The sequence below is a fragment of the Magallana gigas genome, chromosome 3, assembly GCF_963853765.1.
Source record: "Magallana gigas chromosome 3, xbMagGiga1.1, whole genome shotgun sequence".
NCBI classification, from domain to species: domain Eukaryota; kingdom Metazoa; phylum Mollusca; class Bivalvia; order Ostreida; family Ostreidae; genus Magallana; species Magallana gigas.
In genome coordinates this window covers 22,385,379-22,400,597 of record NC_088855.1, presented here as the reverse complement: position 1 = coordinate 22,400,597, position 15,219 = coordinate 22,385,379, and the positions used below count along the sequence as shown (strand labels likewise).

The 15,219-nt window shown below is 34.1% G+C and overlaps 1 protein-coding gene and 2 long non-coding RNA genes across 3 annotated transcripts; all 3 read left to right on the top strand.

Annotated features, from left to right (window-relative positions):
- Positions 1-3,144: 3,144 nt before the first annotated feature.
- On the top strand, positions 3,145-9,365 carry LOC105318244 (uncharacterized). Its single transcript, XM_011415233.4, has 4 exons — positions 3,145-3,216; positions 6,255-6,653; positions 6,917-7,014; positions 7,594-9,365. The coding sequence occupies exons 2-4, from the start codon at positions 6,261-6,263 to the stop codon at positions 9,263-9,265; spliced, it is 2,163 nt and encodes a 720-aa protein (XP_011413535.3). The 5' UTR covers positions 3,145-3,216; positions 6,255-6,260; the 3' UTR covers positions 9,266-9,365.
- A 3,667-nt stretch (positions 9,366-13,032) lies between these two features.
- LOC117693011 (uncharacterized) lies at positions 13,033-13,726 on the top strand. Its single transcript, XR_004604265.2, has 4 exons — positions 13,033-13,089; positions 13,210-13,260; positions 13,431-13,484; positions 13,669-13,726. It is a non-coding gene; the product is annotated as an uncharacterized lncRNA (long non-coding RNA).
- A 526-nt stretch (positions 13,727-14,252) lies between these two features.
- Positions 14,253-14,986, top strand: LOC117693010 (uncharacterized). Its single transcript, XR_004604264.2, has 3 exons — positions 14,253-14,305; positions 14,549-14,632; positions 14,897-14,986. It is a non-coding gene; the product is annotated as an uncharacterized lncRNA (long non-coding RNA).
- The last annotated feature ends 233 nt before the right edge of the window (positions 14,987-15,219 follow it).

The window sequence follows — 15,219 nt, the reverse complement described above, 5'->3', positions numbered from 1 at the left end:
AGCAGATCTACATGCTTTCTTTGGTGGATCAAAGGAAATATGAATGCAGTGGGGACTGTCCAATACGTTTAAAAAGAAAAATGCTGAAGCTTTAATTATAACACTGTGCCGGATAATTATGCCAGTGCCAAGGTGGTATTTTTGCACCCGATTAAGATGCAGTTTCGGAAAAATCCACACATACCAAATGATAGACCATTGTCTAAAGAGTATATAACCACTTTTGTTTTTAGTGTGTTTCACCTGACAGGTGAGACATTAACCTTTAAAATTAATATCACATAGGAAAATGATAATTCCCATAGGAGAATCGATTATCCTACAGGAAATATTGACAATCCTATAGGATTTTTTTAAAGTCCTATAGGAATTATATTTCCTATAGGAGAGTGGTATTTCCTGTAGGATTTTGATTCAGGCATGTAGTTTTCCTATAGGATATTGAGTTTTCCTATCGGATTTTATAAAATCCTATCGGAATTGATATACCTATAGGAAGTTCTTGTATTCCGATAGGAAATTTCAAATTACCTATAGGAATATTGTTTTTCCTATGGGAAAAATTATTTTCCTGTAGGAATTTATTTTTGAAAGGTAAATATCTCACCTGACAGGTGAGATACAATGATAACAAAGGTGGTTGTTAACTCTTTAAGCAATAATTTATCATATGGCATATTTGAATTTTTCGATATATGCAGCTTAGACGGGTGCAAAAATGCCACCGTGGCACTGGCATAATTATCCGGCATAGTGTTCCTTTTCTTATCACACTAATGAGTATTACATGTATATATGGTATGAATTGCATACTAAGAGTAAAAACATACCTAAATCATACAATGTAACCAGTGACGAGTTTGCCATTATCGAACAATACAAAACAAGATTAGGTATTTGTATGAAAATCATCCGGGTTTAACAATTATGAAACGCAAAAATGTGTACTTTTACACTTGCAATATTTATTGAAGGCACTCCAGTGTGATCAAAACTTAAAATGTCGCCGTAAAAATTGATTACAATACCTTTTGTGTTATCATTGTAAGAACCGAGTTTCACTTTGATTACAAATTACAATGTTTATCATTTACAAATACAAAAATACAACACAATATCCAAGTTTAACTAGCAAAGCAAAACTGTAATACAGTTCCCATATCAATACTGCAGGAACGTATCAGCTATGTTAGGATTTTTTGTCAGTCCTAAAGGAATAGCGTCAGCCTTGTAGGATCCGTGTCAACACTGAAGGATATGTGTCAGTAATGTGCAAGGGTTGATCCAAAAGTAATGTCACACTATGCACCGCATTTCACACTGGCGCTGTATTGTATAAATGATACATCAAAATTTTTCTTATAAAAACTCTAATTTGAAGTAAAATTTTGATTAAATTTCGTTGAACACTTAACAAGATATTGATGTTTATATAGCATGATATATACGTGACATCACCGCGTCATGAATTTACGCCTTTCTAATATTTGTTTTTTGGTATAAATAACATAATTTGAAAATTTGAAAAAGATCCACTTAACATAATATTTTGAAACAAATTTTTTTCTGTTTTAAAAAAAATTAAGGATCGTTACCGTTCATTTCGGATATCTACGCAATGCTATTTGTTTCTAGACCAAGGAATAAAAAGACTGGGCATGCCAAATAATGATACGAGGCATTTTTTGCCTCGATGGATAGAAATCACCAGAAAATGTACTGGAATTGATATATCAACTTAAAATTGAGAGCGAGTGAACAATGTAACCTTAACGTGGTTCCAATATCTAATAAAAGCATATGTCATGTTAATAAATAAATAGACAGAAAATATACGCTCTGAAGGAAAGTTAATATTGGGTTCTTACGTCATGAGCTATATCATAAAGCTACGTTCACGACTTCTTGAAGAGACCTCAACAAACTGATCACACATTAAATAATATCAAATATACTAATCGATTGATTACAAAAAGAGTAATTAGTTACTTTATGAAAAAAAAATTTAAAATGTAAAAAATCAAAGAGCATCGTGGCCAATTTTTATAGAATACTTAATTACAAAATTCTACCAGAACGCCAAAGATCTAGAAATGGTGTCGCTAGCGTGCGGCGACTATCCTTGCTTCACGCTCTACAAAATAGTTGAACTTCAGAAATATTTATTTATTTATAATGCATCAAACTTTTCAGATCTGAATTGAAATAGATAGATTTCTCAAAGCACAAGATTTTGTCTTTTACGCGCATTTTTCAGGATTTTATCGCATCTGTGACATTACGTCTAGAACAACCCTTTTACAATATGAGTCAGCCTTATAGGATCTGCGTCAATACTCTAAGATTTGCACTAGTCCTATATATAGGATCTGTGTATGGTTTGCGCCAGCCCTGTAGAATTTATGTAAGGATCTGTATCATTCCTGTTTGATTTGTTTCAGTGCCTGTATCAGCCTTGAAGGATCCGTTTAAACTCTGTAGAATCTGCGTATGCACTGTAGGAATTGTGCCAGTCCTTTAGGATCTTTGTCTGCTCTATATTATTTGCATCAGCCCTGTAGGACACGTCAGTCCTATAAGGCCTTTGTTAGTCTTATAGGACCCGTGCCGGTCTTATAAAACTTGTGTCAGTCCTATAGGACCAGTGTCAGTCCTGTAGGAGCTGTGGTAGCCCTGTTGGATCTTTTTCAGCATTAAAGATCTGTTTCAGCTTAAAAGGACCAGAGTCAGCTTGAAAGGCAGATTCAGACGTGTACGTGCAAATCTTGTATTCCTAAAAAAGTACTATGCATTTAAAACACTGATAAATACTATAATTAAAACATTAATTTAAATCAGTAAAAACTTCAAACCGGCAAAGTATGTAGATCTTAACATTTTGGGTAAAACTGAAGAATAACTGTACATAAATCAATTGGTGATTTCTCTTGTTAAGGAAGGTACCTATAAATATATGAAGAGAAAACTGTCAGAAAAGAAAGCAATATTGTGACATTTGAAAATGTCAACTAAAACTAATAAAGTGATTATAATGACCAAAAAAACCCTGAAAGTATTCAATAAATCGGGATTTACGGCGTGTGTCATCTGTTATTTAGTTTTATGATAATTACTTAAAATAACGTCAAGAGCTATATGATAAAGGGACAACATGATATACAATTAGTAGAGGAGATTGCATTGCTCAGGACGTCCCTGGTGAATTTTGCCATCAAGGTAGGTAAAACGAACAACCTAATGTTTCGAAATGGAGGTAAATTTGTATTTACTAACATCTCGAGTGTGTTTACATAAAGTCAAGGAGAGAGTAGAGGAGGTGTGCAAAATTTTAAAATTTTCTTTTGATTAACTGTGTATTTTTTTGGTTAACAATTATCATTCAAAAATATGTCATGGAGCACATACAAATAAGACTGACCACTCGCTTGTCCTGTCTCAACCTTTGCTGGTAATATTTTCCCAAGTTCAGCAAGTCAGCTTGATGTGTAATACACGCATCTACAAACTTTATATCCATCTTTAAAATGTAATCTTTTTACAGAAATTTAATTTCACCTAGGTTTTTTTTTTAGACCATTGAAGTGACAACGAAGGACAGATATACCTGCCCCTACCCCCCCCCCCCCAAAAAAAAAAAATAGGCAAACACTAAACTGCGGTTATGTGCAAATCCAGCTAGTTTTTTCACTATCATCTAGTTTTCGTCAGAGGTAATTAATTAAGGTACAGGTAACATGTTAACGTTGCATGCATGAATTTGAAAAGCAAAACTGAATTTTTAGCTGGCATAAAGGTACGGACAACCCTTTTTTGCAACGTCTTTGTTGCAAAGTTGTTTCTGACAAGTATATAGGAAGTGTGCTTGAATTCACTTTTGTGGGTGACGCAGGCAAACTAAGACCAAGAAAATATTTACACTTTGTTTTAAATCATTTTGTTTAATTATCATAATTGCTAAGTCCAACATATATTTTCTCCTAAATAAAAAACAAAACTTACAGGACGATGACTTTAAGGGCAGGAAACAATGATCACGTGATCTTTTTAGCAGATTTATATATTTATGTGTTTCAAACATAAATTAACGTAGATAAACTTTGAAGTTTCACTTTAAACGTTATTTAAATTTAAACATGCAGTTTTTTAAATCACTCTTTTAAAAAAAATCTCCCAGTCAGTTTGAGAATAGGCTAATGATTGTCGTGTCTTTAGCTTCTCTAATTCCCGAGCGCTGAAAAACAGGACATGTAAAGTAATGAAAGAATGATGTTCATTGCAGTGAATGGGGAGTGTCCCCTACCCCCTAGTGACCTTTCTTTTCTTTTATTGTTCAGCCTTTTGGTTCAACGCCCCTTTGTATTTCGGTTTGCGTTGTGAATGAAAAAAAAATCTAAAAAAGACTAAAACAATGTATCAAGTTAAATCAGGCATTTGGATAATAGAATCATGAATCCGTGCTGAAAGGCACTAGTTTAATATAGGCGCCATTGACTTTGTAATCTGGTATATATGCATGTTTTTGTCCAATAGAAATCTAAAAAGATCCAGAAACTCCAAATTTTGTTACTGTTTTAGAGTTAAATTCAGTAATCCAACTTATATAGTTAACTTTCGTTTAATATACGCTTTTAACATATTTGTGTAAATTATTTTTGATTTATAAAAATATTAAACAAACAGAATACAGAAAGCTAAACAGATAGACAGAGAGATTAATGGATAGATAGATAGATAGATAGATAGATAGATAGATAGATAGATAGATAGATAGATAGATAGATAGATAGATAGATAGATAGATAGATAGATACTGGTGCCAACATAAGGATAATAATGCAGTGCACGTTATATTCTTTCTGTAAAATAGATTACCTAAAATAACTATATTATAGACAAATAGAATTGACTGATTCTTGAAAAGGTCAGGAAAGTGTAAATGATTGTTTAATTTAGTTATGGAGATTTGCCTATCAGACATTCTTTAATTAAGGGGGAAGTCCTTAAATTCATCGTGCCAGATTGCTCGTATAAAATCTGACAAACCACTGAGTACTCAAACTAGGTTGTGCATTTCACAGATTGTCAGGTAACCTTGTCTGTTATTTAACATTCTTAATAGATTCATTTTTTATAACTAGTTTTCTTTGTCATAAATTTCCGAAAAACAATCAAATTTGCTATATAGACACGGATTTGCACAGATGCGCTTTATATTTTATCGGTACATTTTATGACGTTTTTAAAATTCGATACTAGTACTCAAAATTTATATACATTCTTGGCAAAAGGGAATACTATTAACACTTAAAAACTTGTAAGGTAAGATTAATAATTAGTATATCTTTTTTCGGTACAAACTGTGAAGCATACATCTGACTTTTCTTATTTATCTTCGATAATTCAATTTTAACAGTAAGCTAAACGGAATGTTGTAAATTGACAGTAAACAACTGAATATACAAGATATTTGATCAGCATTTTTTTCAGATATAATTATAATTTTATCTAAATCTTTTAACATTTTAACGATATTAAAGACAATCAAATTGTAATTTTTATCAATTGTACGTAGGGATCGATAGAGTTTTCAACTTTAAATTTTCTGGTTATGTTTCAATAATTTTTATTTTGTCAAATCTTTAAAAATGAAGTAAAATCAAAGTACACTGTATATTTCACTTATTTGTAAAACATCATGTGGTCTTATTTCCCTATTTATTTGCCAAAATCTTAAATTTTTTATCTTTGTTATTTTCCGTTTTATTTACAAGAAATGTGTGGTGAATAATGAAGTTACGTGATGTTGAGATTCAAAGGTTCAACTGACAAGTTTTTGTTATATTACCATTTCTGTACAATTTTTTATAGAAGGGGAAAAACCCTGCAAAATACGAAACGTGTCTAAAACTTCACGCTTGTTACACTAACTAAATTTGACAGAATAGACGAAGTTCAAGGAAACTGTAGGAAACTAAAGTTTCAAATAAAGCTCCTATCACTTTAATGAGCATGTCCTCTTGTTTAATGCTTATTTAACTACCGAGGTCATCGGGGTTGATTATCGGACTCAAAGGGAAATTTTTTACGTTCAGTTGACATGGTTTTGACGTTAACCGCAATCAAATATAAGATTTTAATTACCGTGACTGGAAATGAACTTCTTGATTTCCCTTTACAATTTTCTTTTGCACATTAGCAACTAAGCAGTACCCATTTTACATGCTTGTATTGATGGATATATCTCTATGTTTCAGCACAAGATGCGGTGGCCTTCATATTACGCCATATTTCTCGTCGTCTTGGAAACCCACGCTGCAGTCTGGGAATGTAAACTTCCGGGATTGTTTAAGGAGTGCTATGACTTCTACTCACGGATGGCCAGGGTACAAGACACGCCAGCTTACTCCATTCAGAGCCGATGTATCAACTCCTACTTATGGAAAACGTCATTTGTACGTTACCATGTCAGTCTCAGCACGTCAGATATTAACTACATCCGGTCCCTCCAGCGGGAAATGGAATCCAAGCGGCGCTACAAACGGTACAAGAGGCAGGCTGCGACACCTGTGGCTGTACGAAGGGAGTTCAGAACCCTAAGCGACGCAGAGAGGGAAGCTTTCTTCAATGCCGTCAACGCTATGAAGAACGATGGGGTAATTGTTTAACTTATTGATTAATTTTGATGGTCGTGTGGACCATCATCTTTAAGATTCAGTCACTTTAGTGTACTGTGCAGCCAGAAAACTTTGGTTTTTTTTAGATTGCTGAAATTAATGAAAACCATTATTAGGCAATTTATTGTAAGTAAGGGTATGCTGATATGCTAGTAAGTCGTGTTTGTATTTTATGAGCGCTCGTGTACTGAATGTAAAAAGAGTGTTTCATTTTCTCATAATCATTATCATATGTTGCACAGAGATATGATGCCCTGGCAAATATGCACACAGGAATCGCCCTACAGTCAGGCCATGAGGGGCCGGGATTTTTGGCGTGGCACAGAGAATATTTAACAGCGTAAGTTTATATTATACTGTACAATCATGGACTATACCTATGAAGCACTTAAATTACAAATATCAATTACATGTGTATCTCTTCCCGCTTTGATTTGTTTTGCCAACGTGGTCGATTGCTTTGTGAATCTACTAAATACAGGACGAATGCAGAATGAGTAAAACAGCGTATTTATTATTGTTATACTTTCATGTTAAATACTGAAATCTGATTGGTTAAGACGCAGTTAATAATATTTACTATTACCCTCAGCGTTAGCAACGCACTTGGCAACGGGTAACATTAAAAAATGTTACATGCGCGAAAATTATGCGCGTACGGTTCGCTGTAGAATTCACGTTATTCCTATATAAAAGCAGTAAAATTTTCTTAAAAATGTTAAAAAAGACATTCAGTATAACAAAATAAATAGTGCCTGTTTGGGAGGATAACAGTTGAAATTGACAACCCTCGAAAACCATTGTCAACCTCCGCTTCGCGTCGGTTGACAATGGTTTTCTCGGGGTGTCAATTTCAACTGTTACCCTCCCAAACAGGCACTATTTATATAATAACACCCTTGTTTTGCTACCTTTTTAGATTTGAGACAGCTTTGAGGCGCGTGGATCCGTCAGTCAGTCTCCCATACTGGGACTCATCCAAAGACTTCGTTATGGACGACCCCGCATTAACTTCTTTCTTCTCCTCGGCACTGGTCGGAAACGGTGACGGAATAGTCGTCAACGGGCCATTTGCAGGCTGGCCAGCCCGACCGGACGGACAGAGACTGTCACGTGATATCGGCGTCATTGGGTCCCTATTCACACCCGAAGGTCTGGATTTGTTCCTGAACGACCCTACAGTGAATTTGACGAGACAGATTGTTTTGGGCACCAACGAAATGCTAGCCAACACTCTGGAGGGACAGCACAACAACGTACATAACTGGGTAGGAGGAGATATGTCCAGACTGAATACAGCGGCTCACGACCCCGTCTTCTTCATGTACCACGCCCATGTCGATTATGTGTGGGAGAGGTTCAGAGAGAAGCAAATCGCCTTAGGCTCTGCAAATCCGGAAGCTGATTATCCGATCATAAACTCACCACTGCATCAGCCCGATCGAGCCATGGATGGCTTCCCCAATGTCACAAATCTCGAAGGCTTCAGCAATAGATATACCAGCGAATTGTACACGTATGCAAATTCTCCGGAGTGCGCCGATGGGTGTGGCGGATCTCGGTTTCTGCGATGCAGTACAACTATAAATAGATGTGTTGCTCTTACGGCTGCAGAAGTCGGTGGCACCGCAGACACAAACCAAAATCCAGTGGTGGACATGGGCGATTTCCAGTTCTTTAACACGTTTAACGACCCCAGAACACGATTTGCGCGTTCAACAGAACACATCAGACACAAGAGAGATAATGCTTACATTCAAACTCTGCTTCCAAAGTACGCATCGAACCTTTCCCACAAACCAACGTCAATAGCCAATCCTTTCACAAAATACGGTTTTAATAATCATAAAGCAACCATACCACATAAACCAAGTTACGCATCTAAAACAGCTGTAATCCATGGCACGACCCCTGTGTTGGAGAGGGGTCGGCAGAATTTATTTTCATTAGATGGCGTTTGTGATGTCTCAAGATGGGCGTACATCCCGGTGAAAATTATAAACGAAAGAGATGTTTCTGGACCAGGTTTCAACAGTCCAATTATCGTTCGGGACCAGTTCATACCTGGCGTAGACATTTATAACCCCCTCGTATACACGGCGCTCAGGCCTCTTTTTTATCAGACCAGAGGCCAAGTTGTGGCTAAGTTCCCGACATGCAAGAACGTTAACTCTGGAGTGAAGAAAGTGTACATCCGCTCTGACGGTCTGACCTACGACGGACATTTCAAAGAACACGCTGTGATGGACGAGAGACAACCGATCTCAGAGACAACTGCCTATGTGGCGGTGAAACATCCTAAACTAGGACCAGGTAAGGCCATTCTCACTGCCTACGATTCCTCAGGACGAGTCTGCGAGCCTAAATGCCTTATTCCAGGATCCTACCCACCATCCTACCGAACTTGTTCCGGGGTCATCAATATTTCAAATTTGCCGCCAAAAATGTATGGCGATGACTATGGACAAGCGGTTAGGAGTCAGTGGAACTTTGTCCCCGGTGGGTGTCCCTCTCAACAGAGGAGCCCTATCTACTTAGTCTTCTATTGTTCACCGTCAGTGCAATGGCCATGGAAGAAATGTCTGACGTAAAAAATAGTCTTTTAATGCTTAATTGACAACTCATTATTGGTCCTGGTGTTACAAGTTTGCAAATAATTTTCTTTTTCAAATAAAATGATAAAGACATAAAGTCTTGTTTTTCTATACACTTTTTGTTTTGTTTGCAGCATAATAAACGTTCTAAGTCGTTCTTAGACAAATAAAAATAATTAATACGTGAGTTTTGATGGATTTTTGGTAAATGTCCGCAAAATGCAAGTAAAGGCAGAATACATCGTAAGACTTTTCTATCACTGAATTGGGGCAATTTAATACAGGATATATCTTTCTTTTTCGACCAGCCATCAGTACTTTTGTGTCTACTGAGCATTTAACGATATCGAAAAATCTAAGCATAGAGAAAAAAATGCATAATTTATCATTCCCTTTAAATTTTGTGGTTCAAAACAATTCTTGATCTTTTTAAATCTTGTGAATTTATGTAACCAGACACAGTTATAACTACGAATATCCAACTACATGTATTTAACGAAAAGGGACGGAAACCGGATTCTGGGACAGATTATTAAACTGCAAGACATCATTGTAAAGCCATGAGTGTATTTAAAATGGGTTTGAATGCGCGTGGCCATTTTTAAAATTATATCGATCTATTTGAGATAAAGATTTTGGAAATTTTAGACCTAAAATATGCTGATTTTTCTTTACTAAATTATAAAGATTGTGACAAAAATCTTTTAAAACTTTACGCTAGATCCAATTGGTAATTTGTTGAGCATCCTAGTTTTAATCGATTTGCTTTCCTGGAATAATCCATTCTTCTTTAATAAGTCAACAGTCTGATTCCAATTGATATTATAATAATTAAAATCATCACAGAGCAACCGAGAACTCTAGCACACGATCATCCCTTTTGATAAATCGGCCGATTTATTAAAAAATTAGAATGAAAAAATATAACTACATGTATCTTAATTCACCAAATGCTTGAAAAATGGAAACGTCGATGTAATAAAATTTCAAAACACACACAAGAAGACAGACAGAATTAATGAATAATAATAATTATGTAAAAGTATTAGTAAATGAAACGCTTAAGAAAATGATTTTTTAATAACTGATCGATAAAAAAAATACCAGCCATCCCGTAAAATCATAAATGACCAGGCACGTAGCATCGTTTTTGAAAGTGTGTGTGGGGGGGGGGGGGGGGGCCAAACCCATCCAAAAAATTCTTGACAAGCAAAAAAAAAAAAAAAAAAAGGGAAATTTAAAGTTTCCAAAAATCTTCAAAATCCTAATCCGTGGGGGGGGGGGGGGGGGGGGGGGGAGGTAACTTTAATTTGACTCCCCATTCCCTTATTTTCATATCAATTTTTTACTTACTTCTAAAAAACTGCGGGGGGCCAACTCCATTATAATTCATTTTTTTATATGTAAATTTTAAAAAATTTGTTGCTGCGAGAAAAAGTGGGGGGGGGGGGGGGGGGCAGGCCCCCCCTGGCCCCCCTGATGCTACGTGCCTGATAACAATGTTCCGGGATAAACTGTCGGGAACTGTTCATAATGCTACAATTCTTATATCATGACGTATAGTTGACGTCACAAACCCTGTGACGCAACAATAGTTTCTATAAACAGAAATCTGAGCGGAGAAGAGACGACTTGCACCAAGGTAGTCATCAGTATTCGTGGATTAATAAAGAGATTCCAGAGCGAATTTTAAGAAGACGGTGATTATAACTTAAATGTTTATTTAATTATTGTAGATTACCAAAATGGGGCAGTTACAGTATGGAGATGGCGTTTTGCAAAACCCAGTATAAGTCTTCTGTTAGCAAGTCTCGGTAACCTGTGAGAAAATACATACAAAATACGCATTGAAAACCCCCTTTATTGATTATATATAACATGTATGCTATAATGATGATGTCCTTTTTAAAACTTCTTTATATTATCAATTAATATTTTATTATGTTTTGATTATCGAGATTATTTTGTAATGGCAAATAATAGACACGTAGATTAATTATCTAACGGTTTTATAATAAATAACTTACATTAATTTTGTTAATCTTATAGATTGTGAGCATGAATCAACTGACGGAGTTGAAACTGAAGTTTGAGGCCGTGCAATATCTGGTATGTAGTTAATTATAGTAAATTATTTCAACATTACGTTTTTTGAAATTGCTTAATAATATACATGTACATGTAGCATGATATCAGTTAATTTTTTTATCATGATTTTATTCACTTCCAGAATCGGTTACTAGCATTTTCATTATTTGCAATAGAAATTTCTAATCAAAAAAAATTATTCACTTCAAGAATCTATTATTTTCATTATTTGTAATAAAAAATCTATAATCAGAAAATTAAATTTTACAACGACACACTGATCTTTCGTACCTTTAGAATATAATAACAGTGTTTTACAGAAAAAGGAACCTTTAAATATATTAATAAAAAAAAGATATAAAAGTTCGCTATTTTAATCAACAGTTGAAGCAGGAGTAAGAAGGAGAGTATTACAGAGAATTCAAGTTGATTTACTGGTAAATTAAAACAGTACTTTGCCTAATAATTATGGTCTCGTCGTGTGAAAATCAGAACAATAAGATTTAAACATTTATAAAGATTTAAACACTAGAGACTAAATCAAATGTTTTTCGGTTACAGAAAAGGATTCTTCCCGAAAACAAAAGTTCTCACTCGGCTGTCAAGATGATGGTGAGACTATCTAAAAAAGAAAAAGAAAATTATGTTTGATTTTTAATGTACATATAGTATCATTATATCTATGTCTAGATTTTCGTCATTGTTCAAGATATTGAATTTAATCAAAAGAATTATAGAATTATAGAAAACGATTCAAGAGAACCATTCAAAAATGGTTCTTGTCCACGAGGAGCTGTGGGTAAGTTACATATTTCGCCATACACTAAACAAAAAGAATTAAAAAAAAAACTAATATTACTATAATTATATGTTTACGATGTACATGTATATGAAAACCATACGCCTTTTGTAAAATACCTTAAATTGATTGAACGTATTAGTAAAACATAATTTTTGCTTTGCCTAATCAATTCGTCAGTTGTTTTTATAAATGTTTTGGGGGTTTTTTTCAAGAGAAAGCTAAATGGCGAAACACAAGAAAAATGTACAAGAGAATGTCAGGTATTGAACACATTTTAAAAAATATTTATAACATTATAACGCCGTCATGTGATATTCATATTGAAATCGACTTAAGGGGAAAAAATATTTTGTAACATGCAATTCATGTATACAATGTATCAGGTTAATATTTAAATAATGAAATGCTACGAAAAATCCTGCGAGTCATTGATGCCAAGTATATCCTTACCAACGGGCAAAATACCTTGTCAGATATATTTAATATTCAAGACAGTTTTACAAAATATTATTTTTTGAGATAGAACCTGCAGAAAGGTCCCTTTTGTCTACTTTTGAAAATGTTACAGTAATCGCACCATCTTTCAGTCTGATGATTACATACATCTGGCATTTTTTCTTTACTGAATTATAACTCTATAAGATGCGTCATATCTAAAATAAAACCCAATTTATTCATTTTTTTTTTATTTAAGGGGGAAAACCGACATTTCGAGAAGGATAACTCGTATGAGAATGCAGAAGAGACACAGAAGAATGTAATCTATGATTTGTTTATATCCGTTGAAATGTTTATTCTGATGTGAAGTCAGTACCTTTTCCATCACTACATAACATTTTTCCATATAATTTTTCAAAAGCGCTCTTTTTTTTTATAGCAGACGGCAGACAGAATAAGGAAAATTATCAAAAAGATTCAAGTGAATTTACTGGTAGGTTTTAAAGCATGCATTTTAAACGACGCATGTCTTGGTCACACAGGAGTGAATCTGTAATTTGACGTATCTCATAGTTTCTTGTTCTTTAAAGAATCTTAAATATATCGGTTACAGAAAACAATGTTGCCAACGGAACGCAACTCAAAAATGGCCGTACAGTACATGGTATGTATATTGCAGTGTTCTTTGGAAAGAAAAGGAATTTATAATATGGATTTATAAAAATAGAAAATTTATCGAATATTTTCAGTTGAAATCATCATGTCATATATCGAGTGCATAGCTGTTTATTGAAGGATCTATCATAGTCAGCACAGTTTTAATTTTCGTTTTAGAAACGCATACGAGAGGACCATGAAAGATTTGAAACCATCCATCAGGAACTTCTCGTAAGTTCAACAACTGTTGTTTTTATGAATAATGTATAAGAGAAATTCTTTATAAGTAATTTGCTTTTATTCTTTATATGAAGAAAACAAAGATAATTTTGATCAGGCGTTATTGCTTATGAGAGTTTTGATATTGGAAACACATGCTTGATTTATCTCATGTAAACTTTTCTTTTCGCTTCAGAATACACTCAAGGGAAGAAATGACAATGGCCTTAGAGAAGCTATGAGAAAATTAGAGGTAAGTTTACACATGGTACATATCGTTGTGCGTGTAATCTTAGTAAATTTGCAATCATTTGTGTAAAAATTACCGTTTAATGACACAAACAACTTTTGATGTTCTTAAAACTCCGCATGCGCAAATCTAGATGGGATCAAGTGGGCCCGGAGCCCACTCCCCGTGAAAAATTCATTCTTGAAAAATACTAGTTATTAAAATACATGTAACAACAACAATAATAATCCCCAATCCTCATCCAAACAAAATAAGCTTCAAGACCCTTCCCCTTAGAGGAAAAAAATTCTGGATCCGCGCATGGATTTAAAAAAAAACTGCAATTAAAAGCTCGGTCGCTTTGCTCTCTTCGCCCCCTTCTTAATAGCGTAAATTTTACTTATTATATTGTAAATATTACATTAAATTAAAACTTCAGGTTTGAAATTCTTAAGCCAATAATTTTGTAAGATATTTTTTACGCAAGGAATCTAATTAGTTTGTCTCCTTGTACTTTATATATAATATGGTAGTTTGTTTTTTTTCCTTACAGGAAAATGTGAAAGAAAGAGAAACAAAGCAAACTGTGGAAAAAGAGCGGTTGGTGAGTTTACATTTGATAAAACTTGACAGAGTAGAAAAACAGCTTGTACAGTACAATGCAAATCGAATGAATCTAGAGTATTTAAACAGATTTAAGTAAAAACAATTAATTGGAAGAAATGAAATAAAATAGAGTTATAAAAGCAAAAAAAAATAAATTACAGCATTATAAACACAATTAAAGAAAGGAATTCTACCTATTTAAATCTGTTATAATTTTCATTCAAACTTCAACTTTTTTCAGGTAGAAGAAAAAAGCTTGTATGGCGATTTCGTTCCAAGAAAGCTATTTCTGAATGGAGTAGACACTTTTAAATCTATCCCAAAGGTAGGAGTCTAAATACAAAGAACAATTTTAATGCACAAAAAAACACCACTTTTTCAGCGAAAAGTTCATAAAAGGAACCATCTTTTTGCCAATCTAATTAAATTAAACTTCTGATGTGCTCCTTATAGATTGCTACACCTCTGGTTATCTATCTTTTAGGAGTGAATCAAAGATCTAATTCCAATTAGATTGCATGTCTTTTTGCATATTTGCACAATTTCTAAAACCTTTGTAAATCTGACATAATTAATTTGTTTTACGAAGCTTGTAACTGGTCCCATGATGAAGAGTGAAGTGAATGAAAAAACATCTACAACCCAAACGGATGGAGATAAAACTCTGCCTCCCTTGAAGGTATGACTATATACATCATAGTTCTAGTGTTAATGATTGCATGTACTTACATGCCGTTAAATACTTTATTCTAATTTATTTTACGTTTGTATTTTTTTTTTCCAGAGCGATGCAAGTCCAAAAAGCAGCATCAAAAAGCGTGTGAAGAGGTTTTTTGGCTTTCGTTAAAAATCAAGAAACAGATATACACTTGAAGAAGAAAAGATAATTACCAAGAGTGGAAGATAAACTAT